Here is a 27,807-nt window from a genome sequence, read left to right on the forward strand (position 1 = left end):
CATGCGACTTTTTCCCTTTTCCAAAACTTCAAAAGTTCTTATCTGGTCGTCGTTACAAGTCCCGACAAGCCCTTGGCTCAGCCATCAGTCAGTACCTCAGAGGTCTACTTAAATCAGCGTACCATGACGCATTTCAGAAATGGATTCAGAGATTGAAATTATGTATTTCAAACCGCGGAGAATACTTTGAAGAAATGTAATGCTCATTTCACTAGTTGAGTCGAATGCTTTTGAGATATCCTACAATACACATTACATATCGAACAGCCCTTGTATACTCTCCAATAACAACTGTTATTCTGCTTTCTGCACAGGCAAGGGCAGTTTTCGCTATGAGAAGATCAGCGTCGTCATCAGCTTGAAGTACCTTGATACCTTCATTTCGCATTTATAAAGTCAGTAGATTGAAGAATTTCTGTTTGTTCATATCATTAGCAAGAAGGAGTTCTTTCTTCATCTTGCATGGTGTGGTCTCCGTGAATAAAGGATATGTCGTTTTATGTCCTTTGGATCTCCGCATGTGTGCAACATCTTTCATGTTTGGACAAACTGGATATCCATCAAAAACTACAATCGCTTCTGGATAAGTCCTCTTTACATGGTCAATGTAGATTGAACATAATATTGAAAATGTTGTCCCCACCTCCCACGGAATTCTGTGTAAAAGCGATCCACCATCCAAGACGTACTGGGCATCCTGCTCCATTTGACCGTCAGCCAGACACTTACCGTCCCAGATGAGTCAGCTAACACAGCTTTAGACGCTTCACGTGGAAAGCCATTGTTGTCAAACATAGAGGGTGGTAAACTCGATAGCACAAATTTGAACTGTCTATAAAATGTATGTGCCCACCTATCACTAGACGCTGAAACACGAGCTGTGTGGAGATATAACGAAGTGATCAGTCTCATAACTCCTATAAGCAATACGAAATAGAGAATTGGGCAAACACAGACCCCTGGATATACCAGAGGTTTGAGCAGGTGCCTGGGCGAAGGAAACATTCCCTGTCGACCGTTGTTGGCTTTCTTAGAATGGTTTGGCATAGCTGCAGAACTGTAGCTCTCTGAAAAAATATTTTGACATATCAGAGGATATGTCAAAATATTTTTTCAGAGAGCTACAGTTCTGAAGCTACATTATTACAAAAGTCAATATATTTCTACTGATTAAAAAACTCAAATATATATATATTGCTGTTTGATACTTTGTAAAATTCACCATTTAAAAGCTTACTATATTCACGAGATTTAGAAGAAGAAAGAATTAATAAAACGGCCAATGTGCACTTGAGAAGAACAATGTCTTTGAAGTCCATTTCGCATATAATAATGTTGTTAAAGAAATTAGCAGATTTGTAATTATGAAAAATATACCCTTTGGAAACAAAATTCAAAAGGAACTGGGTTTTTTTAAAAAAAAAAAAGAAGACTTAACTTTTTATTTTGTTTACCGGGGAATAAAGAAAATGAATTCCTTGATGAAATCGCCAGGATGGGTCATTTGCGCCATATTCCAATGTTTCACATAGAGTATTTTCCTACGAAACATACATGAAATAATAGGACTGACAAAAATCAGTTATATTTGAACATAATTCTATACACTTTATAGTAGTTTCCACATATTGTCATCTTCTGATCTGCAACAGTACGTATAGGTAAGGGAACTATATACATGTAACTTCTCCCAGGCACCTGATCCACCCCTGGTGTTTCCAGGGGTTCGTGTTTGTCCTACTCCTAAGATTTTGTATTACTTAGTCCTATGGGAATTGAATTAAAAGATCTTTTAAAACACCCCCTTTTCTTCATGCAACTTTTCAAATGACATACCTTTAAAAAAAAACAATCTTCCCGAACTTAAGCTATAAATTTATGGGAAAATTAGATATGCTATTGCGCATAGAAGTAATTAACCAGGCTCTGAAACAAAAATTGAAAATACGATAAAAAAAACACTTTATAACAACAACAACAACAACAAAAAGAACGGGGGGTGGGGGGTGGGGGGGGGGACCGGATCGGAAAACCTTTTGTATTTTATAATCGTTATACGAATATATTAGATATCGAAGCCAGAGAAACTTTATTTTCCAAAAATCTGCTCGATGAAAATGCTTTCATATGTAATACTTGGAGTTGCATTGTATATCTTCCATTTTTTCCTATAAAAATTTCTTTGCTATTTTCTGTATAAGCTGGCTTAAATTTTAAAATATAAAATGTGTGGGTGTGTGCAGATACAAGAGCTCCTCTTGGGTAAATAAAGGTATTTAAAACAAATTATGGCGATCCCCACCTCCCATCCTCTAGAGATGGTGCATAAAATAACCATGACCAATGTATACGACAGAGAAAATTCGGACACATTGAATGCCAATAATTTTAATGTCATTCTAAGTGCTAAATTTGATTCCTTTTAATAATTTGGATATTTTATCAATACAGGTGAAAAATGTTGAACACTTTTGATATATTTTCTGTTTGTCTTCAGTCGGACCGTACAAAATGGATCTAGATATCATTTACAATGACTAGGCCTGTGGAATCCACAAATGATAAAATGTTTAAACTATTAGTCAGATTTAGTCTAAATTAGGCATTATAAAATACTTACAGTGTGGAAATACCCGCTGTCCCTTACTCGTTTAACAAAGAAAATAAACTAATATAAACCATGAAATCTAGGTAATTTATAGGGTTACCTAGTAGGGTTATCTACGTGGAATACTTGCGAATAATAAACCCTTTGCAAATGTTTGGTTTGTTTTATTTTTTTTATTTTTACAAACGTGCATATTTCAAGGTGAAACTGATAAGCGTTGAAAATGTTGACTTTGATCGTCAAATTTTACCACGTGAGTAAATACTCGACCAATGGTTAAATGATTCTATTTGTTGACCTATTGCACGTGGATCAATTTTACTCAAATACGCATGTGTAGCAACCTTATGACCCATAATTCTGACGTCTGCTAAGACTATGACAGTCCCTGGTCACACGTCGAATATGGAGGAAAAACAGCAATCGCTTACGGGAACCCCGAATGAAGCAAATCTGCTGAAATTAATGGAACGTACAGGCTATCCAATGGTGCAAGAAAATGGACAGAGAAAATATGGACCACCCCCTGACTGGAACAAACAGTCACCTCCTCGTGGGTGCGAAATTTTTGTAGGTAAAATACCAAGAGATTGCTATGAAGATGAACTTGTTCCCGTTTTTGAACGCGTTGGAAAACTCTACGAACTAAGACTAATGATGGACTTTTCAGGAAGCAACCGAGGGTATGCATTCGTAATGTTCACAAATCGTCACGACGCTCAAAAAGCAGTTCGGGAGCTGAATAACTTTGAAATTCGAAAGGGTCGATTATTAGGTGTATGCACCTCAGTAGATAATTGTCGTTTATTTGTTGGTGGAATCCCTAAAACTAAAAACCGAGATGAAATCCTGCAAGAGATGAACAAAGTCACAGAGGGAGTTGTTGATGTTATTGTGTATCCCAGTGCTGTGGATAAGAGCAAAAATCGCGGATTTGCATTCGTGGAATACGAGAGTCATCGGGCTGCGGCAATGGCCAGAAGAAAGTTGATTCCTGGAAGAATTCAATTATGGTCCCATCAGATTGCTGTCGACTGGGCCGAGCCCGAACAAGACGTAGACCCAGAGACGATGTCAAAGGTAAGCGCAACACACGTGTTTTAAGTCATGCGTAAAATGTAAACAAAGAAGAGTACTTGCAGTTTGTATACCGCGTTATTTCGAGTTGCTATCACCCTAATTTTGTAAATTTGCAAAAGTTAATGATTGTGCATTTTTTGTGTGCTTGTAAGCTGAAAATTGCTGAAATACTCGAGTACAGAAAGTAGGTCACCTTGTCATACCTGGATCGCCTTGTTCCTGTTTGCTCTTATCATAGATAACGCAGATTATCTGTCAACAATGTTGGTGTTTGCTAAAGAGATCAGAATGTACAGACACGTTATCATCCTGCATGTGTTTGATTTTTAAACATTTATGTCAAGTCAGGAGTTTATATATGTTGCTCTCTGACATGTTGAACTTGTACAGTATCTTAAACATGTTAATAAAGCAATATTAGCTCTTAACCTGAAAATTTTTATTTTGTTAAAAATGTGCTATTATGCTATGATAATTTTGTATGTACAATGTAGTGCCATAAATGAGTCAGGTTTCACATTTCACGCTATGTATGTTATTGAAAAATATCCGTTGTTTGAACAATCATTCTGAGCTCATTATTGCTCTAACTTTTTAATGTCCTTTATGAAATCTAAAACATTTATTACAAAACATAATGGACTTAAATTCAGTCCATGATTTTTAAAACCTTTACCAACAATTGCAGAAATATGACTGATGAAACTTTAACGTCAGCTTTTAGCATTTCATTTCCTTATATTATATATATCCTCAGTAAGAGAGGAAAGAAAATGTTCTTACAGTTGGTAATGTTGGGGGGGGGGGGGGTGTAGAAGTTATTATAAATTGAATCTTGGTAAGTTTATGATTGATTGAATATTGTTTAATGTCCCTCTCAAGAATCTTTCACTCATATGGAGACGTCACCATTGCCGGTGAAGGGCTGCAAAATTTAGGCCTATGCTCGGTGCTAATATGTAGCCAGGTCTATTGTACCTAATAAAACAGAGGAGATGCTGAGGTTCAGTTTCTTTTATTTGGTGGGTAATCAGGGGTGGATCCAGGAATTGCAATTAAGGGAGGGGCGCAATTTTTTGAGGCAGGGGGTCTGGGGGCTGCCTTGAGGCCCCCAGTAGGTCCAGGGCAAAGCCCTGGTGGAGGTCCAGGGGGCAAATCCCCTGGAAGCTCCTGGATTTTGCAGATTTTATAGGGCTAGAAATATGTCTCCTATGCAGTAATTTTTACTACTTTGAAGTTTCTGTCATTTTTGATAGGTGAAATGAATAAAATGATTATGACGCAAATTTTAAGGGTTTTTGGAAGAAATGCAAGTTCTCCCAGTGAAAGTAATTCAATAAATAAAAAGATTTTGTCATTTATTTCTCCGAGAGTGGAAGAAATTATTACTTCTTCTATCGTTTACATTCTTCTAAACAAGAGACCACGATTTACCTTAAATCTGAAAATTTTAGGGGGGGCGTGCGCCACTGGTAATAGCACATATTTTTTCAACATTAATGAGTGTTACATAGTACTCATGTACTCCATATGTTAGCTACATAGGCCTTACAGCCTTTCATCAAACTAAAACACCGATAGTAAAAGGTAATAATAGGTACATGTATATCTGCAAACTGGTTAATGACCAAACACTGATACTATTGAAATTCATTAAAAAACTAAATATGATGAATGTTGAAACTAATCAATTAACAAGTAAGAACATATGATTGAATATAAATAACACTCTGTATGTACCTTTTCTACTTTTTATTCTGTTTATTCACAAATGAAAGTGTACATTAAAACTATGATTAAATGTTTATTATACCCCCCGCAACAAGTTGTGGGGGGGGGGGGTATACTGGAATCGGGTTGTCCGTCTGTCTGTCCGTCCGTCCGTCCGTCTGTAGACGCAATGGTTTCCGGGCTCTAAAGCATTATCCTTTCCACCTACCGTCACCATATCATATATATGGACTACCCATGGGATGAAGATGTTCCCTATCGATTTTGGGGTCAAAAGGTCAAAGGTCAAACGCACTGGACATCGAAGTAGCAATATGGTTTCCGGGCTCTAAAGCGTTATCCTTTCCACCTACCGTCACCATATCATACATATGGACTACCCATGGAATGAAGATGTTCCCTATCGATTTTGGGGTCAAAAGGTCAAAGGTCAAGCGCACTGGACATCTAAGTAGCAATATGGTTTCCGGGCTCTAAAGCGTTATCCTTTCCACCTACCGTCACCATATCATACATATGGACTACCCATGGGATGAAGATGTTCCCTATCGATTTTGGGGTCAAAAGGTCAAAGGTCAAACGCACTGGACATCTAAGTAGCAATATGGTTTCCGGGCTCTAAAGCATTATCCTTTCCACCTACAGTCACCATATCATACATATGAACTACCCATGGGATGAAGATGTTCCCTATCGATTTTGGGGTCAAAAGGTCAAAGGTCAAGTGCACTGAACATCTAAGTAGCAATATGGTTTCCGGGCTCTAAAGCGTTATCCTTTCCACCTACCGTCACCATATCATACATATGGACTACCCATGGGATGAAGATGTTCCCTATCGATTTTGGGGTCAAAAGGTCAAAGGTCAAACGCACTGGACATCTAAGTAGCAATATGGTTTCCGGGCTCTAAAGCGTTATCCTTTCCACCTACAGTCACCATATCATACATATGAACTACCCATGGGATGAAGATGTTCCCTATCGATTTTGGGGTCAAAAGGTCAAAGGTCAAGTGCACTGAACATCTAAGTAGCAATATGGTTTCCGGGCTCTAAAGCGTTATCCTTTCCACCTACCGTCACCATATCATACATATGGACTACCCATGGGATGAAAATGTTCCCTATCGATTTTGGGGTCAAAAGGTCAAAGGTCAAGTGCACTGGACATCTAAGTAGCAATATGGTTTCCGGGCTCTAAAGCGTTATCCTTTCCACCTACCGTCACCATGTCATACATATGGACTACCCATGGGATGAAGATGTTCCCTATCGATTTTGGGGTCAAAAGGTCAAAGGTCAAACGCACTGGACATCTAAGTAGCAATATGGTTTCCGGGCTCTAAAGCGTTATCCTTTCCACCTACAGTCACCATATCATACATATGAACTACCCATGGGATGAAGATGTTCCCTATCGATTTTGGGGTCCAAAGGTCAAGTGCACTAGACATCGAAGTAGCAATATGGTTTCCGGGCTCTAAAACGTTATCTTTTCCACCTACAGTCACCATATCATACATATGGACTACCCATGGGATGAAGATGTTCCCTATCGATTTTGGGGTCAAAAGGTCAAAGGTCACGTGCACTGGACATCGAAGTAGCAATATGGTTCGGTTTGTCATGCCATTTGTTTTTTACACTCAGAAAAGAGGTAGTTTATACCTATTACCAACACCCTTTGGGAGATTGGGGTAAGCGGGGGGTATTCTTAGTGAGCATTGCTCACAGTACCTCTTGTTAGAATATAATATCATTATGTGGTTTTTAACATTCATTTGTCTTTTTTCTTTTTCCACTGAAGTGTAATCGATGTCAGATGACAAAAACTTATGGGAGTTTTTACCCTCCCTCCCCCTAACTATTTGAATTTAGATCTTTTGATCTTGCCCCTTAAGTGCTTCAAGTAAACCAAATAAGATGTTAGGTACCAAATGCTTTCATCAAACTCTTATGATCCAGACTTTGTACAAGTATTAACTCATACTTCATGCAATTCATTCATTTACGCAAATCAGAAGGAAAACCCCAGCTTGCCAGATGGTGATTGTCTCTTTATTTTTGGTCACAAGAGACAATTTGAAGTCGAAATTTCAACCAGTTTAATCATTATTTTGAGGCCTGATAACCTACTGATTCAAATATATTCGGAACTATTTTAGGTGGGGCTTTCATATTATGTATATAGATTCTTTATGTCAAGACCTTGTACACAATGGTGTTTAATCTTTTGACCTTGGAGTTTGACCTTTTTCTAAAAATCCCTGACCTAAGGCTATTCAATATATACTGGACTGTTTGAGTAATAGGATATATGGACCATAATTTGGTTTCTTTTGGTATCCATTTTCAAAAGTTCTTAAATTTCAACATTTTTTCTGAGGATTATGTTTGTTTGAGAGACTTGCTAGAGGGACAGTATTTTTCCCCCACCCATTCTTCTTTTATTAATATCATAATGGGAAACCAAAGTTGAAACAGTATTTCATTATTTGTTGAAAATTTTACATTCCAATATCATTAATGATGTTTCTTACTTTATGTTTATATTTATTTACTGTTTTAAATGTTAGATTAAAGTTCTTTAATATGTAACAAGAAACCTTAAGCAAGTTTTTTGGTTCAAATGTCAGTCAAAAATTGTGCAGAGTTCTGAAAATAAAATTTGACTTGTTGATAATGCATACTGAAATTGTGTCTTGTTAATCTAGGACTGTAAATAAATAAGCCTATATACATGTATATATTAACAAGGTTACCTTATAATATCATTATCATAATAATTTTTTTGGCATTGAATTCTATCTTCTCACTTTGAAAATTAATAATTATTTGACTCGTTTGGATTTCCTTCCAATACATTTTCAATCATTATAGTAATGTATTCTTCAGCTTAGACACCCAATGTAGAGTGCTAGTTCTTTTTGGTAACACGACTTCATGATCATGTATGCTCTCCATTTGAGTGAAATATTCTAGGGTGAGATGGAAAATGTAACCAACCCAATCTGATTAAAAATCAAATCTTTGATCCACTCCATTATTGTAATGTCACTACACTTGATATTACAGTACAAGAGAGCAGATCAAAGATCTGATTTTAATCAGATTGGTAACCAACCAACCATTAAGAACAATGAATGTAAAGTTGTGGGGAAATTGCACGAGATAACACCATCCCTAGCAGTTGGTGAGGTTGTTTAAAACTGTCAAGAACAAGTACACACAAAAAAATAGCAAAAATCCAACACCAAAAATTGACCTACTGACCCCATTTCCCCCCCCCCCCCCCCCAGCAGGTTACTGTAAACATATTTTTTTTTGTCTTATGTCTATTCCTTTACATATGTACATGTAAAAGATACCTGAATTAACGATCACTGTATTAGAATGAAATTTCAGATAACACTGGTTTGTCCTTCACAATTTGAAAATGCATATTCTCATTTCCAGGTTAAAATACTGTATGTGCGTAACTTGATGTTGAGTACAACTGAAGAAACAATACAGAGGTTCATGAACACTAAACTGGGCAAGGAAAATGCAGTGGAGCGTGTGAAAAAAATCAAAGACTATGCCTTTGTTCATTTTAAAGATCGAGATGATGCTCTTCAAGCCATGGAACTTTCCCATGGTGAGCCTTTAGCATCAATTTTGCTTTTAGCTTGGTTTAAGAATGTGGATTCTGTAAATTAGGACAAATCTTTTAAGTGATTTACAAGAGTTGGTGATTAATGTACTGTTTAACCAAACTGGGTTTTTTTATTGATACTAATATATCATCATGGTATTATCGATAATACAACCCAGATAGTGTTGATTCATGATTATGCCAGATGCAAACAGTCCAGGACCCCCAATTGTGCCAGCAACAGTGAAAATTTAGTTGATTTTTTAAAATGAATTTTTTAACTTAACAGATACAACTCTAGATGGAGCCAGAGTGGAAGTTGTTTTGGCAAAACCTGTTGATAAAAATGACTATAGGAACTATACAAGAGGCAAAAATGCATTTCAACAGGTAAATTTTTATTTCAGGTAAAGAAGGTAGATGATTAAGAAATTTAAAAAGAAGGATCTGTTAATGGGAGATAGTAGTGAGTTGTGTTCCAACTGTTTCCCAATAGGTGGCGATACTTGTCTTGATCCAAGAACATCTTTTTTTACATTGGATGCAAGATAAGGGCAGTAAAGTTTAACAATTTTTTCGTCGCTTATATTTTAAATCGGGAATGTGGACATTGCAAAAGAAATGATAATGAAGAACTACAAATATCCTATAATGAGTTTAGTTTTGTTTAAAAACAAATTAAGGGAGAGAAATGTGAGAATCTCATGTCAGAGGAGAAAACTTGTTGACGGGTAATTCGATACTGAAAACCACATGTTACATTCAAGCATTATCTCTTCGTGAATTAAAAAAGAAGAAAAATGTGGGTTTTTTTATTACCCTGGAATCAAAGGTCTGGGGGCATTTAGTTTTTGGCCTGTCTAATTGTAGTAAAAAAGAACTTTAACCTTGTTCATATCTTCTTTTTTCACCATAAGAGATAAACCTTTCATATATGGTATATGTATTCCTTGTGGCAAAACCTTTCCACTGGCACCAAAATCTTTGACTTGGTGACTTTACATTGAACTACAGTCAAACCTTTATTAAGAGACCGTCCAACGGAGAATGGAAAAAAGGTCACATATGACAGGTGGTCTCTTAATACAGGTTGCCTATTTTCCGCAGTTAATGGATAAAATATCGTAAATAATTTGTACAATGGAGAAAATGACTACATGTACTTGGAATTTATCATTACGAATATCAAGTACGGTTTTAATAGTTGTAAAATAAAATTAATAATACACTGTAGTTAAAAATCTAGAATATGATGTGTTGTATCATAATTTTTTATTCATCGAAAATTATACATTTAATCTATTTAAGAATGATAAACTTTGCATGCATTTCATATTACACATTTACATGAGATTTAAAAATTATTTATGAACTGCATGTAAATTTTCTAAAACTTTAACACTTTGTTGTAAAGGGTATTTATGTATAGCCTACTTGTACAGTGTAACTAAAAAATGCACTGCTTGTGGTAAGAAAGCAAATGGTGAAGTGTTGCGTCTCCTTTTGTACAATACATGCTGGAAAAATGTTATTCAATTTGAGAAACATTAAATAAATCACAATATCCATTGTACATGCACAGCAAATCTTAGAACTAATGCAGGCAATTTTCTTGAACTCAGACGTGTCAAATACTCGGGACATGTCGAAGTGAGCCGCTAGTTCCGGTCATTATTCTGGAAACCTCTAGTATCTCATGCAGGAAAAACTGTGAATACTCCATTGAAAATTTCAGTCCTAAGCACAATATTTATCTGATTTATATCACAATGGGGCAAATTTTTACTCTGTTGAACATAATGGTATAACAAGTGGTAGATTTTCATTTCCGATCTAGCCTACCCGGCACTTCTTAAAATTTGTCGAAATTCACACCTTCAAATACGCCGGCCTTGATTCCCTGATCCTTGATTTTGTTAAATAAACATCAACTTGGGTTTTATTAATTAACCACACACGACACTGCATGTTGACAGCTTAGGTATAATAATTTATTCAGAGGGCCGACTAAACAAGATCATCGCCAAACTGTGCGTATCAAAACGAAAGAATTCCCAGAATAGTCGTGCGTTTAAAAATGAAAGTGTTAGGGGCGATAATTCCCAGAATAGTCAGCTCAACTGAAATCGAAAGTAGTAATCGCGTTGTAATCGAAAAACGAACAGTCGTCAAATAGAGGTAAAATTTCGTGAAAATACACGAAAAGGTTGTAAAAATCATGGTCGTTGGTCACGTCAGACAGGTGGTCGTTTAATACAGGTACAATATATAGAGAAACGTCTTAAGGGGGGGGGGGGGGGGGGGGGGCTTTTTATGGTCACATAATACAGTGGGTCGCTATGGCAGTTTTGACTGTATTTTTAGAAAATTCGAATGTAAGCCATGTCTTTGAAATCGTGAGAGGTACTGTATTTTTATCAAGTGTGTGCATTTCTTGTGAAAAGATCTTTCCAACAATACCAGATTTGTTGACCTTGTTACCTTGACATTGACCTATTTTTGTTGTTGAAATTTTCAAATAACATTGGTCATCTTTTACACCTTAAGAAATGGACCTTTCATATTTTGTATATAAATGTGTATTCCTTGGGAAACCTTTCTATTTGCACTAAAATCTTTGACCTGGTGACCTTAACATTGACCTTTTGACCCACTTTAAGAAAATTTGAATATAAGCCATATCTTTCAAATTGTAAGAGGTGCTATTTTTATATTAAGCTTACAAGTGCATTGCTTGTGAGAAAATTTTTCTATTTGAGCCGTTCCCAGCAAAAAAGGCCCTTATTTTATACAACAATGTTTTTCAAAAAGCGTTATAATGAAAAAACGTAACGTCATTTTTTGCATACTTGTAAAGAAAAAGGTCATGATTACCAATCACGAGTTGGTTGTCATCTTTGATTGACTGTAATATTTTAACAACAATCAACATTGCTCTAATATTTTTAGGGATGTTCTATTCAATTCAAGGAGTTGAGTGGTTAGAGCATCACGCTCAAAATCACATGGCCTCTCACCTCTTTCGGCGCGGGTTCGAATCCCGCTCGCGCCGTTAAGTGAGAAAGTTTTCCAGTTTACCTTTGGAAGGTCGATGGTCTCTTCCCAGATACATTGTATCTGGGTTCTCTCTTCCACCAATAAAAACCAGGCACCACCAGATAACTGAAAAATTGTTGAGTGTGGCAGAAAACATCAATCAATCAATCTATAATTCATACTTAAGCATTAATATACTTAAGGGTCCTTTTTGCTAGGAACGGCTCATTTGTATCAGATTTGTTTACCTTGTGATCTTGACCATTGACCTAGTTTTTGGAAATCTAAAAAAAAACAAAAAACCACAATTTAAGCTGAAAATTTTCAAATTTTGTTTTTCCATATTTATTGTTTACAATGCTTAACTAAACTATTGCTAATCATTAACCAAAATTTGAATATCAATTGTTGAGCTACAAGTGAGATACAGCACTCATAATTCTTAGTTATGTAAACAAGGCTCGTGCCATGTTTTTGTTTACATATAGATTGCTCGATAGAAAATACATGTATCATGTTTTAAATAAAACAAGATGTGTCAAACATTAGAAACTGTTCATTTGTGTTCAGAATTAACTTGTAATTTGAAAAATCTGCTTTAAACGAAACTTTTGGTAGTATCTTAACATGTGGTGCGAGCCTTGTTTACATACCAAAGAATTGTGAGTTCTGTATCTCCCATATACCTCGACAACTGACATTCAAATTTTTGCTGACCATTAGCAATACCTTATTGAAGCAATCTAAACATTAAAAATGGAAAAATAAAATTTTTAAATTTTCGTCTCAAACCGTGTCCATGCCCCTTTAACCTTGGTCATCTCTTTTACAACATAAAAGGTACAGCTTTCATATTTTAGCAAGACCTTTTGATTGGTACCAAGATCTTTGACCTTTGATCTACTTTTATAAAATTGTAATATAAGCCATATCTTTTAAAACTGCAAGGTACTGCTTTCAGAATTTAGCATACATGTGCATTTTTTGTGAGAAGACCTTTCTATTGTTACCAAATTTGTTGACCTTGTGATCTTGAAATTGACCTCTGACCTACTTTGAAAATTGTTCACCTAAATGAGTTCCACTTTGTTGTATTCCATGGGCATCAGTGTTTCACAAACACATCTTGTTTTTTAAACAGACGTGAGGCATAGATTAGAAATGCCAACTTTGGAAAAGTAGAGAAGCTGGACCCAGAGTGGTCTCCTTAGTAATGATACATACATGTACTTGGTACGTCAATTCAGATACCACATTCCATGGTTTCAGTATTGGTACATTGCATAAATATTTCGAAAAGTTTGATGAGAAGTTTGTCACTTACAGGCGTAGCTTCCATTGTGGCAACAGCTTCACTGGATTTTTCGCAACAACACCCACCCACCCTCGTCTTTTCATCAAAATAAATGCTGTATGTAATGCAAACACTCCATGATACTGTTATAAAATTACAACTTCTACGTACATTGAACAAACAATTCTCTACCATCATACAATCTACAAAGAGATTCATTTCAATCGGTGAAGTACAAGCCGTTACATGTATGCGTCAATTAATGTTTCAATAAAGTTTGAAATTAAATTAACTTCAAAGAGATCGATCAAATTCTAGATAGCTCTAAGAATTAAACAAATTAGTCATAATTGTTTAGGAAAAGGAAAATAAACAAGAAGTCTTGAAATAGTGACAAGATAATAATTATTTTACAAAATAGAAAAGGAATGATTATATCAATTAGATCTAGTCACTACTATGCCAGTTTGTTCTTTGCCTAGGGAGATCATTTTCTACAATGAAGTGTTTTAAGCATTGGATCAGGTCTACTATGAACGATGAAAGGCTGGTCAGTCTTGTTTTCAATGCTGTAATCAGTAATTGCAGGAATTGGACAGTTTCAATTTCAAATATAGCTAAAAACAGTGTAACGTCTAGTGATATTGTCGCCGACTTTCGATTGTCGGTTGCTATAACTGAAATGATGTGAATAATCGATTGTCATTTTGAAAATCGAAAATCACCGACGTCGGTATTTTTAAAAAATAATACGAATATTCCTGCCTTGACTTATCTAAAATAAAAAATGGCTGGCGAAGCTGAATCATCTGATAAGATTGAATGATTTAATATTGTTTAACGTTTCTCTTGAGAATCTTTCACACACATGGAGATGTCACCATTGCCGGTAAAGGCCTGCAAAATTTAGGCCTATGCTCGGCGCTTACAGTCTTTGAACAGGGAGGAATCTTTATCGTGCCACACCTGTTGTGACATGGGGCCTCAGATTTTGCCTCTTACAACAAGCAAGGGGTAGTGAGGCTCTATCCTAACCCGGATCCCAAAAGAACAACAAAAGTCAAGAGATCTATCCCTATCCCGGGAAAATAAAATCGAAAGTATGGGATTATTAACTTCAAATATCTAATTATGATTTTGGACATCTCCATATGATTGAAAAATTCTCTCTCTCTCTCTCTCTCTCTCTCTCTCTAGAGAGAGAGATGTTAACCAAGATACAATCAATCTAATGATTTTAGGGTAAAACATAAAGTAAATTTAATATATTTATGCCATAAATTTGAAATCATTAAAATTTGATTATTTTTCGATTAATCAATCAAAAAGGTACATCCGATTGATCTGATCATCGATTAATTCCCCCCCCCCCCCCCCCCCCCAATTGCCCATCACTTGTAACGTTATGATTCACGAATGTTAGTAGAAGTTATCACTTGGAGCAGTACACATAGCACTGCTACATTAGGAACAATAACTCACTACTATCCCCCATTTGCTTAATATATCATGACTTGACTACTTTTGTTTTTTAAAATCATGTTTTTATTTTCTATAGGATGAAATTGAAGGGACTTTAGAATCACAATTAAAGCAACTTTCATTTGAGGTTCTTGATCTTTCATATAATTCATATGGTGCATGTTTTTGATTAGTTACATGTTATATGACTAACCATATCTAAATACTGTTAAATATAGTGAAGGGGCCGAAATTAATATCATGCAGATCAAAGCAACCAAGGCCTACATACTCCAATTAACAAGAGCAATGATTGCACTGCAGAATACACTTGTCCAATATTTTCAGTAATGTAGAAGTGTAGTTCTTTACATTTTCTAAGGTGTTCTGTCGTGTTTGTATCCTGTCCTATTGTGTGTATATCCTATCCTATTGTGTGTGTGTGTATCCTATCATATCAGGTTTTGTGCTTACCAGGTTTTCAGTTTTCTATCGTGGTTTGCATTTGTTAGGGCCATCAAGTTTTGCGTTTTTCAGGTTTTCTGTTTAACTTGGAAACTATCAGGCTTAAGGAGGTACGCTACACCAGAGAAATTTGATGTAGATGAAAAGTGGAGAATATGTACAACAATATTTTGAAGTTGATAATTTTCAAATTTACTTTATTTTGTCAAAAAATACAGTTTTAGTAGAAGGTAATCTGAAAAAAATTTAAAACCCCTGCTGGACTCGAACCTGCGACCTACAGTTCATCAGTCGGTATTCTAACCTACTGAGCTACTCGGCTAGGTATTTAAATGGAAAAGGAAAAGTCCAATATTACTGATATCGATTTTTTCATCCATGTTTTTAAAGGAAGTCAGCCATTATGACGATGTAGAGTACTACCTTAAAATGAAAATCTAATAGAGTATGGTGCTTTCCGAAAGCTTTATTTGCTTTGTGTAAAAAGATATTTTTTGGAATCAAGGAAGGATAGTGCATTTAACGGAGGCCACAAAGTTTGTCATTATAAATACGTTACAAGAACAGTAACTTCACTATCGAGAGAGGGCGAAACTTCATCGCAACATCATTGTAAGTTAAGGGGGGATTTATGACTTCTTGAAGCAATGGAAAGTAGGCAGAGGCTTGTCAAGAAAATCAAGAACAGTAAGTCTGACAGCCATGAAATGGAAACCCCCTCTATCTGAAGTTCATGAACAGCTGGTTGTCTAGAAACGATGATTTGTAAATAACTCTTTGAGACAGAAAATAAATTCTGATTTGTTCAAATCATGGCCCCCGAATCAAGAACCACTGAACCAGAAGAGCTAAGATTTACATGAAAGTTTCCTGACATAGTACAGATTCAAGTTTGATCAAATCATGGCCCCCGGGGATAGGTTAGGGCCACAATAGGGAATCAAAGTTTTACATAGAAATATATAGGGAAAATCTTTAAAAATCTTCTTCTCAAGAACCACTGAACCAGAAGAGCTAAGATTTACATGAAAGCTTCCTGACATAGTACAGATTCAAGTTTGTTCAAATCATGGCCCCCAGGGATAGGTTAAGGCCACAATAGGGGATCAAAGTTTTACATAGAAATATATAGGGAAAATCTTTAAAAATCTTCCTTTCAAGAAGCATTGGGCCAAAGAAGTTGACATTTACATGAAAGCTTTCTGACATAGTGCAGATTCGAGTTTGTAAAAATAATGGCCTCCAGGGGTAGGTTGGGGCCACAATAGGGACTAAGGTTTTAAATGCAAATATATATGGAAAGTTTTCAGATATGGGCCAAGGTGACTCAGGTGGGCGATGTGGCTTATGGGCTTATTTGACAGGTTTGTTGCTTCAATGTTGAATATTTGTTCTTTTATTTTTCAATCTATTTACTGTCAGTTACAGCTTGTATTGCTTTAAGTTTGAGATTTTTTCGAGAAATCCAAGCCTGGTACATATTCTTCGTGGTGAGAGGAAGATGCCTGTTGTTTTTCAAGGTCAATGTCATGCTTCATGGATCATAAAGGAAAACTGATACTGATAGGCTAGAATCATTAAACTTGGTTTGCATGTTCCCCATGGTGTTAATGCGAAATATATTTGAAAAGTTATAATTTTGGTTGTCTAGATTTAAACTTTATTAAGAGTTGTGAAGTCTTCATTTTGATATTCAATGTAGCTACTTTAGAACTAACATTTTATTAATCCTTTCCAATATTGGAGTGTTCTGTTTGATATGAAGGTTCTTTTTTAATTTATGAATATATTAAGTAAAACTGATATTGGAGGCAACAGTTTTTTAAATATATATCTATATGTTAGTTTTCAGATCTCCCGACACAATTTTTAATATGAATTGTCTTCCAAATGAAATCTGGAGATTCGTTTTTGCTCGGTTCTTGTTATTGTCAAATTCTTCCACTTCTTGTTCTTTCTTGCACCTAAAAATGTCCACAGCTGTTCTCTGTAACCTGTTGATAAAAGTATTAGATACTCAAGGATATGAATGGCAAATGTATCTAGTTGTGCAGAACTATTTTTGTTTTCAGATTGAAGGGGTTATGGTACATTTTGGGGGGATCAGATGGGGGTGGGGTCTAATTGAACTCTATGGAGGGGAAATTAATTCCAAAATTTAACAGATATAACTTGACAGACATGATAGATAGAGTTCTTGGGTCTTCAGGAATGATTAGAGAATTACAAGGCCTATAAACTAGTTAAGGGACCCCAATGACCTTGACCTCTGGCCATGAACATAAAAACTGGTATTACTTCAGAACTAGGTGTGGTAGAGACATGGAATCTTCAGAATTGATGAGAGGATGATGGGACCTACAAATTAGTATCAAGGATAAGTGACTCCAATGACCTTGACCTCTGACCTTGAACATTAAACCTGGTATAACTGTAGAATCAGGACTGAAAGCGATATTGAATATTCAGAAATTATTAGAGGATGATAGGACCTACAAACCAGTATCAAGGTCAAGTGACCTTGACATCTGACCTTAAACATAAAACTGGTATTGCTTCAGAACCAGGTCTGACAGATGTGAGATCTTTAGAAATGATAAAAGGATGATGGGGCCTACAAATTAGTAGCTAGATTGAATTACTCCAGTGACCTTGACCTCTGACCTTGAACATGAAAACTGGTATAACTGTAGAACTAGAATTGATGGAGATGTGGGATCTTCAGAAATGATAAGAGGATTTCAAACTAGTGTCAAGGTCAAATGACCCTTTTAACCTTAATCATAGAAACCCATTTTACTTTAGAACCAGGACTGATAGAAACATGGAATCTTCAGAAATGACAAAAGGATGTTGTCACATACAAACTAGTATCTCCAGTGACCTTGATCTTAGACCTTGGACAAAAAAACTCGTATTACTTTAGAATTGGGACCAATAGAGATGTGGAATATTCAAATGTGATAGAAGGATTTTGATAAATGATTGACAGGCATGTTCCACACTTTATTACTTGAGTTGCAACGAAGTTGAACTCGGCTATTGGTTTGGTGATGCGGGCGGTTAGGTGTCAACAATTGGTTTCCGGATGATAACTCAAGAAGTTTACAATCTAATCAAATGAAACTTTGATATATTGTTGGGTACCAGGTAAGGAAGATCCCTATTGATTTTGGAGAAAAATGGTCAAAGTTCAAGGTCGCAGTGACCAAAAATAGATGGAAAACTTCAGACAAATATGGTTTCTGGACAGTAACTCGAAAAGTTTAAAACTGAAATTAGTTCTTCACAATTATAAATATGCCACATCATTCCTGACTTTACAATGTATCCCATGCAACTCGGCTTATGCACCCCTGGGTGCATATATTGATTTTTTAAATGTCTCCTGTTGGCAGGGATTTTGTGCAAGGGAGTTATTAATGTGGGGAAAAACAGTAGTACTCAGAAACCCCACTTTTATACAGCCACTACTTCATTTGGAAGACTTTGTATTTTGGCAGATTACAATCTTGTCTTGTTTTAGATATATCTAATAGAGGGTGTATACATGCATAATCTGAAAAGGTAAATGTGGGGTAATGTTAAATATTTGATAAATTTTCTGTGTTATATTGCTTAGCATTTTTTAAATTTAGTTTTATTTTGACCAACTGATCCTAATTTTCTATATTAAGAAATCCATAAATCAACAAAATAAAAACAGTTGTCTAAAATGCAGTGAATGTTCCCATGCAACAGAATTGCAATGGAAATAAGATATTTTGCTTGTTTGTGTGTTTTTATGTTCATGTGTTCATCAGTTGATTTGCTCTTTTAAATTGTGAACAAGATTTTGATTACATTTCTTGCTCCTATTGATTTTTAGGGTTAATGTGAAATGACTTGTTCTGAAATTCTTGACTTTCATGATATAGAAAAATTTTGTATTCAGTTTCAATGACATTTTCATAGAATGATCCCACCTTGCTCAAAGGTTTAACCTTGAATATAATATTTAAGGTATTGAATCTAAGTTCATCTTGATGAGAAGAAAAGTTCAATTCAAAAGTTTGAAGTTCATGCATTTATGTACAAGATCTATGTATAAAAAACATTTCAACCCAAATTTTAGCAAATTTACTGAGATATAACTGGAATTCCTATTTATTTTCTAGTTTAAAGTAAAAAATCAAGGTCACTTCATGTGGGAATTTAAAATTCAGAATGCCCATGTTGTGAGGGTATATGCCCTGCTTTGCAGTGCTCTTACTGTTGGTTTACAGTTCATTGAAAATGTTATTTGATTTTCTTTATTTTAAAATTTCAACCAAAATTCTTTAAAAGAAACATGCAGCAAATAATTATAAGAAATGTTTGTGCTTAGGTAGCCATACATGTCTGGTATGGCTGATGATATATGTTTAACGGTTATGTTGTAGGCATTTAGTGGATACAATGTATATGGTGATCAAGCCATGTTTAGCCAAGTTTTCCCGCAGCCTGGCAGGTAAGGAATTTGTGACATAAAGCAGCATTTTAAACCTATCAACAGATTCAAATTTGTAAAATGTGTAACATCCATGGAAAAATTTGTATTCTCTGTAAAGATTGAAAGTATTAACCAATGTTTCTAATGCCCATTTATTTTGGGAATTTTGTGTCCAAATAATAGTAGAAGAAATGGTAGGGTTTTTTTATACCCCATGCACACAACAAAGTTGTGAAGGGTATAATGTTTTTTACCCATCCATCAGTCTGTCGGTTCATCAGTCCCTTTTTTGTCATGGTTATGTCGTGACCCTATGGGGTTAGGTTGGAACCATAATATGGGTAAAAAAAAAAATTCATGGGAATAAAATCTTTTTAAAATCACAGTAGCTGAACAACAGCAGGGCCAAGGTGATTCATGTGAGTAATGTGGCCCATGAACCCCTTTTACTTTTGTACATCTAGCAGTCTTACTGTATGATTATAATGTGGAGCATGCATTGAGCCCACTTTGCACTAGCAAACTTCTGAAATCCATGGCAACTGTATTGAGACCTAGGTTGAGGAAGAGTTTATTGTATATTGAAAATGCTTTATATTTCATTGAAAATCTTCTGTATTTCTGGACATCCAGAAACTGAGCTTCTACCAAAATTGTGAAATGCATGTTGTATTGTTAAGGATTAATTTGTGGTCCCAGGATAGGACTATTGATCATATGTTGACAAATGCATTAACTTCTTTTTATTCCTGTACATCAAGTACACAATCTTTGAGGATTAGGTTTTCTATTAAATATACTGAATATTTGGACATTTGAAATCGCATTTTGCTGTGTTGTAACAAAACATACTTCTCTATAAAAGAATTGTGAATTACCAATTGTGTACAAGTTATACATATACCAATATGTCTATTATCTAGTACAAAGTATAAAAATAGAGGAGTATTAAAAAGCGCATAGGTAATGCAATGATTTCTAAAGACCAAAAAATTTTAATACTCAGGTGACCATTAAGGTCCATTGGCCTCTTGTTATGATTAAAATCCAGAATTGAAAAACTTAGAATGTGTATAACAAAGATCCTAAATATTCATCAATAAAGTTGCAAGCATATAATGCAACACAGTTGAAAATTTAATTTTTTTGGATGCATTTAGTTATTTCCACTTAGCTCACTTCACCAAGACTTATACTTTTTATAATACCAATGCAAAGAATTCAAATCCACCATTGTCTTTTGTGAATATGTAATGAAATAGATTTAAAAAAAAAAAAAAAAGATCTTTTTTGTTCTTTTAAAATTCAAAATTGCACATTTTTGCCTTTTTAGCTCACAAGCTCAAGTGAGCTTTTCTGATCACCCATTATCCATCGTCTGTATGTTCGTCTGTAAGCTTTTCATACTTTCAACTTCTTATCCAGAACCACTTGAACAATTTCAACCAAACTTTATACAAATCATCCTTGGGTGAAGGGGATTCAAGTTTGTTCAAATGAAGGACCATGCTCCTTTTAAAGGGTAGTTAATCACAAAAATGCAAAAATAGGGTGGAGTGATTTCAAAATCTTCTTCTCAAGAACCACTGGGCCAGAAAAGTTTACATTTACATGAAAGCTTCCTGATATAGTGCAGATTCAAGTTTGTAAAAATCATGATCCCCGGGTGTAAGTTGGGACCACAATAGGGATTGAAGTTTTACTTGTGAATATATAGGGAAGATCTTTAAATATGGGCCAAGGTTACTCAGGTGAGCGATGTGGCCCATGGGCCTCTTGTTGACATATGTAATTATTACATTGATATTATCATGTGTTTTATAATTAAATCATTTTATGCTGATTTGAGAAACTCATTCAAGGTGTAGTGATTGAGCCATCTTAATTTTGAACCCTGGAAAATAAACTATGGACTGGGTATGCAAAACACAATCATGTATTGATACCCATGCATTTACCACCATAGGGAATTCCAAGGAAGAACTGCTGTAGGGATTCGGGGTGCCCTGAGGGGGAGAGGACGTGGGGCAGCAGGATCAAGAGGTGCTGGAAATCAGAGGGCTGGATTCATTCCTGGTCTAATGGGCAGAGGCCTCCGAAGATACTCGCATGAAGTATGTCACTCACTGTTTGAATTTGCATGACACTTGTGTTGTTTGAATTCATTATGTTATTTTGCACAGTTATTTTAGAGTTTCATGCGACAACAGGATACAACCTTTATTTTGTAAATTGACAGTTTTGCTCAAGGAGTACTTGTAAGTCAATTTAATGTGTAAATGAAGATAAAAATTAGGTGATGGATCAAGGTGCTAAACAGTCTGGTCTATGGTGGTTTTATGTCATAATTAAAATAGATAGTTGTCCTCGTTAACTAGATGGATTATATATATATTTATTGCCTGAAATACGGTCTTTTTAGCTCTCTTGAGCAATAGACTCGAGTGATTTTTTTTTTATCAAAATTTGTTCATTACATGTAACCGTCATCATCTTAAACTTTTCACTTTTCAACTTCTTTAAAACCACTGGACCAATTTCAACCAAAGTTGGTACTGTACAGAGCATCTTTTGGTAAAGGGATTCAAAATTGTTCAAAGGGTCATGCCTTCTTTCAAGAGGGGATAATCAAGAAAAAAAATAGAGTGGGGTCATTTAAAAATCTTCTCAAGAACCATAGGCTAGCTAGAAAAGATGAAAGTTATATGATACCTCTGCTGACATAGTTTAGAATTTTAATTATTCAGGGGGGGGGGGGGGGTGGTATATTGATATGCAAGTATGATAAGATAGTGCAGATCAAGTTTGTTCAAATCATGGGATGGGGCCTTAACAATATACATGGCAATATGTGAAAGTAATGGGAATGTATGGAAGGAAAAGTTCAATATCTTTTCAAGAACAAAGATTAGTAATCATTCTGAGGTAGTCCAGATTCAAGTTGGTTTGAATCATGGTTCCTTGGGGTAAGGTGGAGCTACAATAGGGGACCATAATTTCACTTGGGAATTACTTTTAAAAATTCTTTACAAATTCTTTCTAAAACCATTGTCCATGATTAGTCGTATTAATTTACAAGTATTCAGATGTAGGGTAATATTTTATGAAATCATGACCCTTAGGGCAAGGGTGCATGAGGCTGAAATAGGAATTCAAAGTTTAAGATGAGAATATGTAGGAAATTTTAAAACATTCTTTTCAAGAGTAGGAGGGTCACACAATATCATTTTGATGTGCAAACATTCCCAAGTTGTGTTGTTTCGAGTTTTCTTTTCAAATTATGGACCCTGGTTTTATGATGGGGATGGAATTTTTACACACTACATGGAAGTTTTCTGTGGAACGTAGTACAGGAAGGCCTTGTTGGTAATATTGATATTGCATACCTGTGACAGAACTGTCATGCCACAACTGGAGATTTGAAATTTTCAGCTGGAGTTTTGGTCTGATAACTGGAGATTTTTTATCGACATTTTTTTACCGTTTTTGTGTGTTCATTGGGTAATGAAATCATGCTACTAGTAGTTGGTTTTTTTTGTGTTCCAAGTGTCTGAGTTCATAATCATCAGATCCTTTTTGTGTTGAGAACATTGATAAATCCTTTTTTGTGTTAAGAACATTGATAATTCTTAAGTCAATACCTTAAAAACCACAATTAAATGAAAAAAAACTTGTTATATTTATATATTTATTACAGAGATAACAAGTTATAACAATTATCACACTAAAATATTTGTATAATCAATACATTACCAATGGCTACGAAGTCTTCCAGAATGCTTAATTCAGAATTACAAGCAAAGTAGAATAAGCTGAACTGATTTAAAATAAAAACAGGAGGGTTGTTCTGAATGAACAAGTGAAACACAGGGGAAATTTTGCTATTCTATTCCTAGTTTGAATTAAAAGGGTAATATGAAACTAGAAAACTGGAATGAAATTTAGTTAGCGTACCAAACAATAACAAATGTTCACTTTCGGTAAGTGCAACACACTTATGGTAAACCAGATGGAATGATTTTATAAAACAAGTTGCAAAGTAACAACAGAAAATGCAAGTCAGCTGATCGAAAATTCAAAGTATAAATATATTAAACTTTATTGAATATCCCGGGATAAAAAAAAACTGAAAAAGAATGGACGGGTAAATATACCGTCAATATTCCTGTATCTCAAATGCTGAGGTGAAATAAACAACAAATACTTATGAAATAAATGGAATTAAACACGAAATTGTAAGGTTTGTTTTGACCGGAAACACTTTCAGTTACACAAATATCGCGAAGCTCGAGCTCGATCGGAAATACGTAATTCAAAAGACGACTTTCGATTGTCTCGGGGTTTTTCCTTATCAATATCGAAAAATAGCGCTCAGAAAATTTTTGTTGTTGAAAATTTGAAATGACGGAAGATTTTACATTTTAACGGAAGGAACGGAAGGGGGGCTCAAATTCGGGAGATTTTGTCTTCCGACGGAAGAATCACAGGTCTGATATTGAAGTATCCCTATATTGTTAGCTCACCCTGAGCTGAAAGCTCAAGATTTCATGTTTCTTTTCTAGAATACTTTTCACCTTTACCAATCGCTGTAAACACGCACAGTAAATCTTTACAGTAAAATAGCGATGATACTAATAGAAGAAGATACAGGAAACCTGAAGAATAATCACTTCTGTTTTAGCATTCCAGTATCTGAAAAATGTGTCATAAACTAAAAGACTTAACAAAAGTAATGCTAAGTTGACATACACTTAATTGAAAATCATACATTTCAAGTATTTATCGAATAATTGAAATGTCTAGTTGGTTATCGTTTGTTGCATTTCATCGATTAGCAAAACCTTAGAACATATTGAATCAATTCATTCAACAGTAATGCAAGGTATGGACTAAGAATTCAAAGGATTATCAAATACCAATATTGATACCAGTATGATTGATTGATTGTATCTTGCTTAACGTCTCGCTCGAGAATTTATCACTCATATGGAGACGTTACCAAGACCGGTGAAGGGCTTCAAATTTAGGCCTATGCTCGGCGCTTACGGCCTTTGAGCAGTGAGGGTTCTTTAGCGTGCCACACTACTGTGACACGGGTCATCTGTTTTTAAGGTCATCTCCGAGGACCCGTGACAGTCACACCTGATGCCGAGTGTTTGGCGATGGAACTGTCACTACCTGTTTTTTGCGACTTAGGTCTGTCGTGGCCGGGATTCAAACCCCGGCCTTCCGCATGCGGGGCAAACGCTTTAACCTCTCGGCCACTGCGGATACCAGTATGAAGTGAAATGGTATTTTACAAGTAATTTTGAAACAATTTATCATTATTAGGTATTGGTACTGAGTACATTGTACTGGTGTCCAACCCTTGTTAAAGTTAAACAAAATGGCAGACTGGGAAAATACAAGTGGGTTTTATTCTAATTATGGGGATGAACTGTAATTAATTAATACAAATCAATTGTTGGAATTTTTTTCCAAAATACTAGATAACGATAGCAGCAAGTATCTTAATAATCGAGCAAAAGTGTTCTGTTGCACTTCTTGTAACCTTTTCAACAGTTAGATCGACATAAACCCAGCTTTTGAATCAAACTGGTTGCTAGACAGAAAAGTTGTCTTGTAAGTTTAGACAGGAAAGTATCTTTGATAGACCAGACTGCTTAGTAGAGCATTTAGAGTGAGAAAAGTCTCAATTAAGTACATTCTGGCATATTCATGATATGTAACCAGCTTAGTTGACTGGTATGAATAGTAATTGTAATCCTGTATGCTAAAAGCTTCAATACAAAACAAATGATACAAATTAGATGTATATGTTTAGAGACATGTTATTATTTAAAATTGTGGGATTTGGTTTTGCCCAGATTTATATAGTTTTTAGGTATCCTGAGTCACTTGCGTGACCTATTGTCATTGGTTTTCGTCCGTCGTGGTGCATCGTCCATTAACAATTTTACATTTGGGGATCCGGGTTAGAAAGGTCCTCAGTACCCCCTTGCTTGTCGTAAGAGGTGACTAAATGGGGCGGTCCTTTGGATGAGACCACAAAAACCGAGGTCCCTTGGCACAGCAGGTGTGGCACGATAAAGATTCCTCCCTGCTCAATGGCCATAAGCGTTGAGCATAGGCCTAAATTTTGCAGCCCTTCACCGGCAGTGGTGACATCTCTATATGAGTGAAAGATTCTCGAGAGGGATGTAAAACAGTATTCAATCAATCATGAAAGCAACAAGGCCAATTGTTACCATTGTTGTGAAGCTTCTTTAGGATAAGAGGAATGTGAATTGTGAAATTTATTATCTTATCTCCTCCAGGGCCTCATGGGTGTAGCCAAAACTGAAAAAAATGCAAAATTTTCAAAAATCTTCACTACTCCAACACATGCTGGAGAAAAACCAAATGCATGGTTATGATGTCCATGAAGCCCTTTACCAAAATTGTGAAATTCATGGCCCCTTGGTCAGGGGTTCAGTCTCTAGTGTGGCTCCAATATGTCCATATAGTAAAGATATATTAAATCTTAGAAAATCTTTTCTACTCTCAGACGTGTGAGAAAAACTAAATGCATGGTTATGATGTCCATGAAAATCTCTACATAATTTGTGAAACTCATGGCCCCTGGGTTAGGGGTTCAGGCCTAGGGTATGGCCAATATGGTTAGATTGTGAAAATGTATTAAATCTTACAAATTCTTCTTTACTCTCAGATTTGTGTGAGGAAAAACTAAATGCATGGTTATGATGTCCATGAAACTCTTTCCCTAAGTTATGAAAATGATGCCCCATGGGATAGATATTGGGGGGATTGGGGGGATTTTATAAGTGCTGATTTAAATGCTTCAAACTTCATATCTCCTTCTATTGTAATTAAATGGGGAATTGTATGCATATTTATAAAGCCATATAGCTGTGCACAAAAGACTCCTGAATGAGGCTTAAATGCAAATATAGACTTTATGACAGGTCTATGATACTCGGGTGACTGTGAAGGCCCGTGGGCCTCTTTTTATTTCTTGCATACTGTACCAGAGGATTTTGCATTTTATAATTGAATTGTGGATTATTTGAAAAAGTTCACCACCTATCCAATTTGGAAATCCTATGATGTCAATTTCCTTATTTATTGACTAGCAACATTATTGTAAGGTTTGAATGAGCAATAGGAATAAAGGTTTCTTTCAAAAGCAAGTAAATTTTATAAAATTTGGGAAAATCTTTACTGAATGATTGAAGTAAAACAGAAATGCTTTAGAAACATATATGCCCCCCATGAGGCAATATTGAAAAAAATCAACTTTGCATTTAGGATGTGTGTAATGACTGAAAAATATAGGTTATCTATTAGAAAGAGGCAAGTATGCATGATGATAAGTTTGATCTTTCAAGATACTTTACAGACATTTCCATATAACCAGCCAAATATTTGAGTCATGACCTTTAACTTTGTGACTTGAAAACCAATGGGGGTCATCTACTCTTTAGGGGCACTAGGGTACAAAGTTTGATATCTGTCAAGCAAAGGGTTCTCAAGATACTGAGCAGACAATAATTTATGTCCAGAGACCTGTTGACCTTAAAATCAATTTGGGTTATCTATATCTTATGATTTACCAAGTTAGATGTCTGTCAAGCAAAGGGTTCTCAAGGTATTGAATGAACAATCAGAGTAGTTTTACCATTGACCTTCAGACCTCAAAATCAATAGGATTCATCTACTCCTTAGGTACAACCAGTGTAGTGTACCCAGTTTGATGTTTGTCAAGTATAGGGTTCTCAAGAGAATTGAGTAGATAATATCTTATTGTGTCCAGTTTGACCTTTGGCCTCAAAATCAATAGGGGGCATCTAATTCTTAGGGGAAACCAATGTGCCAAGTTTCATGTCTGTCAAGCAAAGGGTTCTCAATATATTGAGCAGATGATATATTACTATGTCCAGTTTGACATTTGAACTTGTGATCTGAAAACCAATAAGGGTCATCTACTTTCTAGGGCAATCACCATGGGAGGGGCATTGAAAAGTTA

General features: G+C 35.5%; 1 protein-coding gene across 4 annotated transcripts in view; it reads left to right on the top strand.

Annotated features, from left to right (window-relative positions):
- Positions 1-1,428: 1,428 nt before the first annotated feature.
- LOC125647940 (APOBEC1 complementation factor-like) overlaps positions 1,429-27,807 on the top strand; it is a 45,024-nt gene continuing 18,645 nt past the window's right edge. For 2 of the 4 annotated variants that reach the window (XM_048874811.2, XM_048874813.2), the window contains exons 1-6: positions 1,429-3,688; positions 8,877-9,057; positions 9,344-9,444; positions 14,943-14,993; positions 19,732-19,799; positions 21,748-21,895. In XM_048874811.2, coding sequence (XP_048730768.2) covers positions 2,987-3,688; positions 8,877-9,057; positions 9,344-9,444; positions 14,943-14,993; positions 19,732-19,799; positions 21,748-21,895 — 1,251 coding nt within the window. In that variant the 5' untranslated portion in view covers positions 1,429-2,986. The remainder of the gene's footprint in view (positions 3,689-8,876; positions 9,058-9,343; positions 9,445-14,942; positions 14,994-19,731; positions 19,800-21,747; positions 21,896-27,807) is intronic. The other 2 variants (XM_048874812.2, XM_056140672.1) reach the window with 1 other exon arrangement.

Source organism: Ostrea edulis, chromosome 6 (assembly GCF_947568905.1).
Source record: "Ostrea edulis chromosome 6, xbOstEdul1.1, whole genome shotgun sequence".
Taxonomy (NCBI): domain Eukaryota; kingdom Metazoa; phylum Mollusca; class Bivalvia; order Ostreida; family Ostreidae; genus Ostrea; species Ostrea edulis.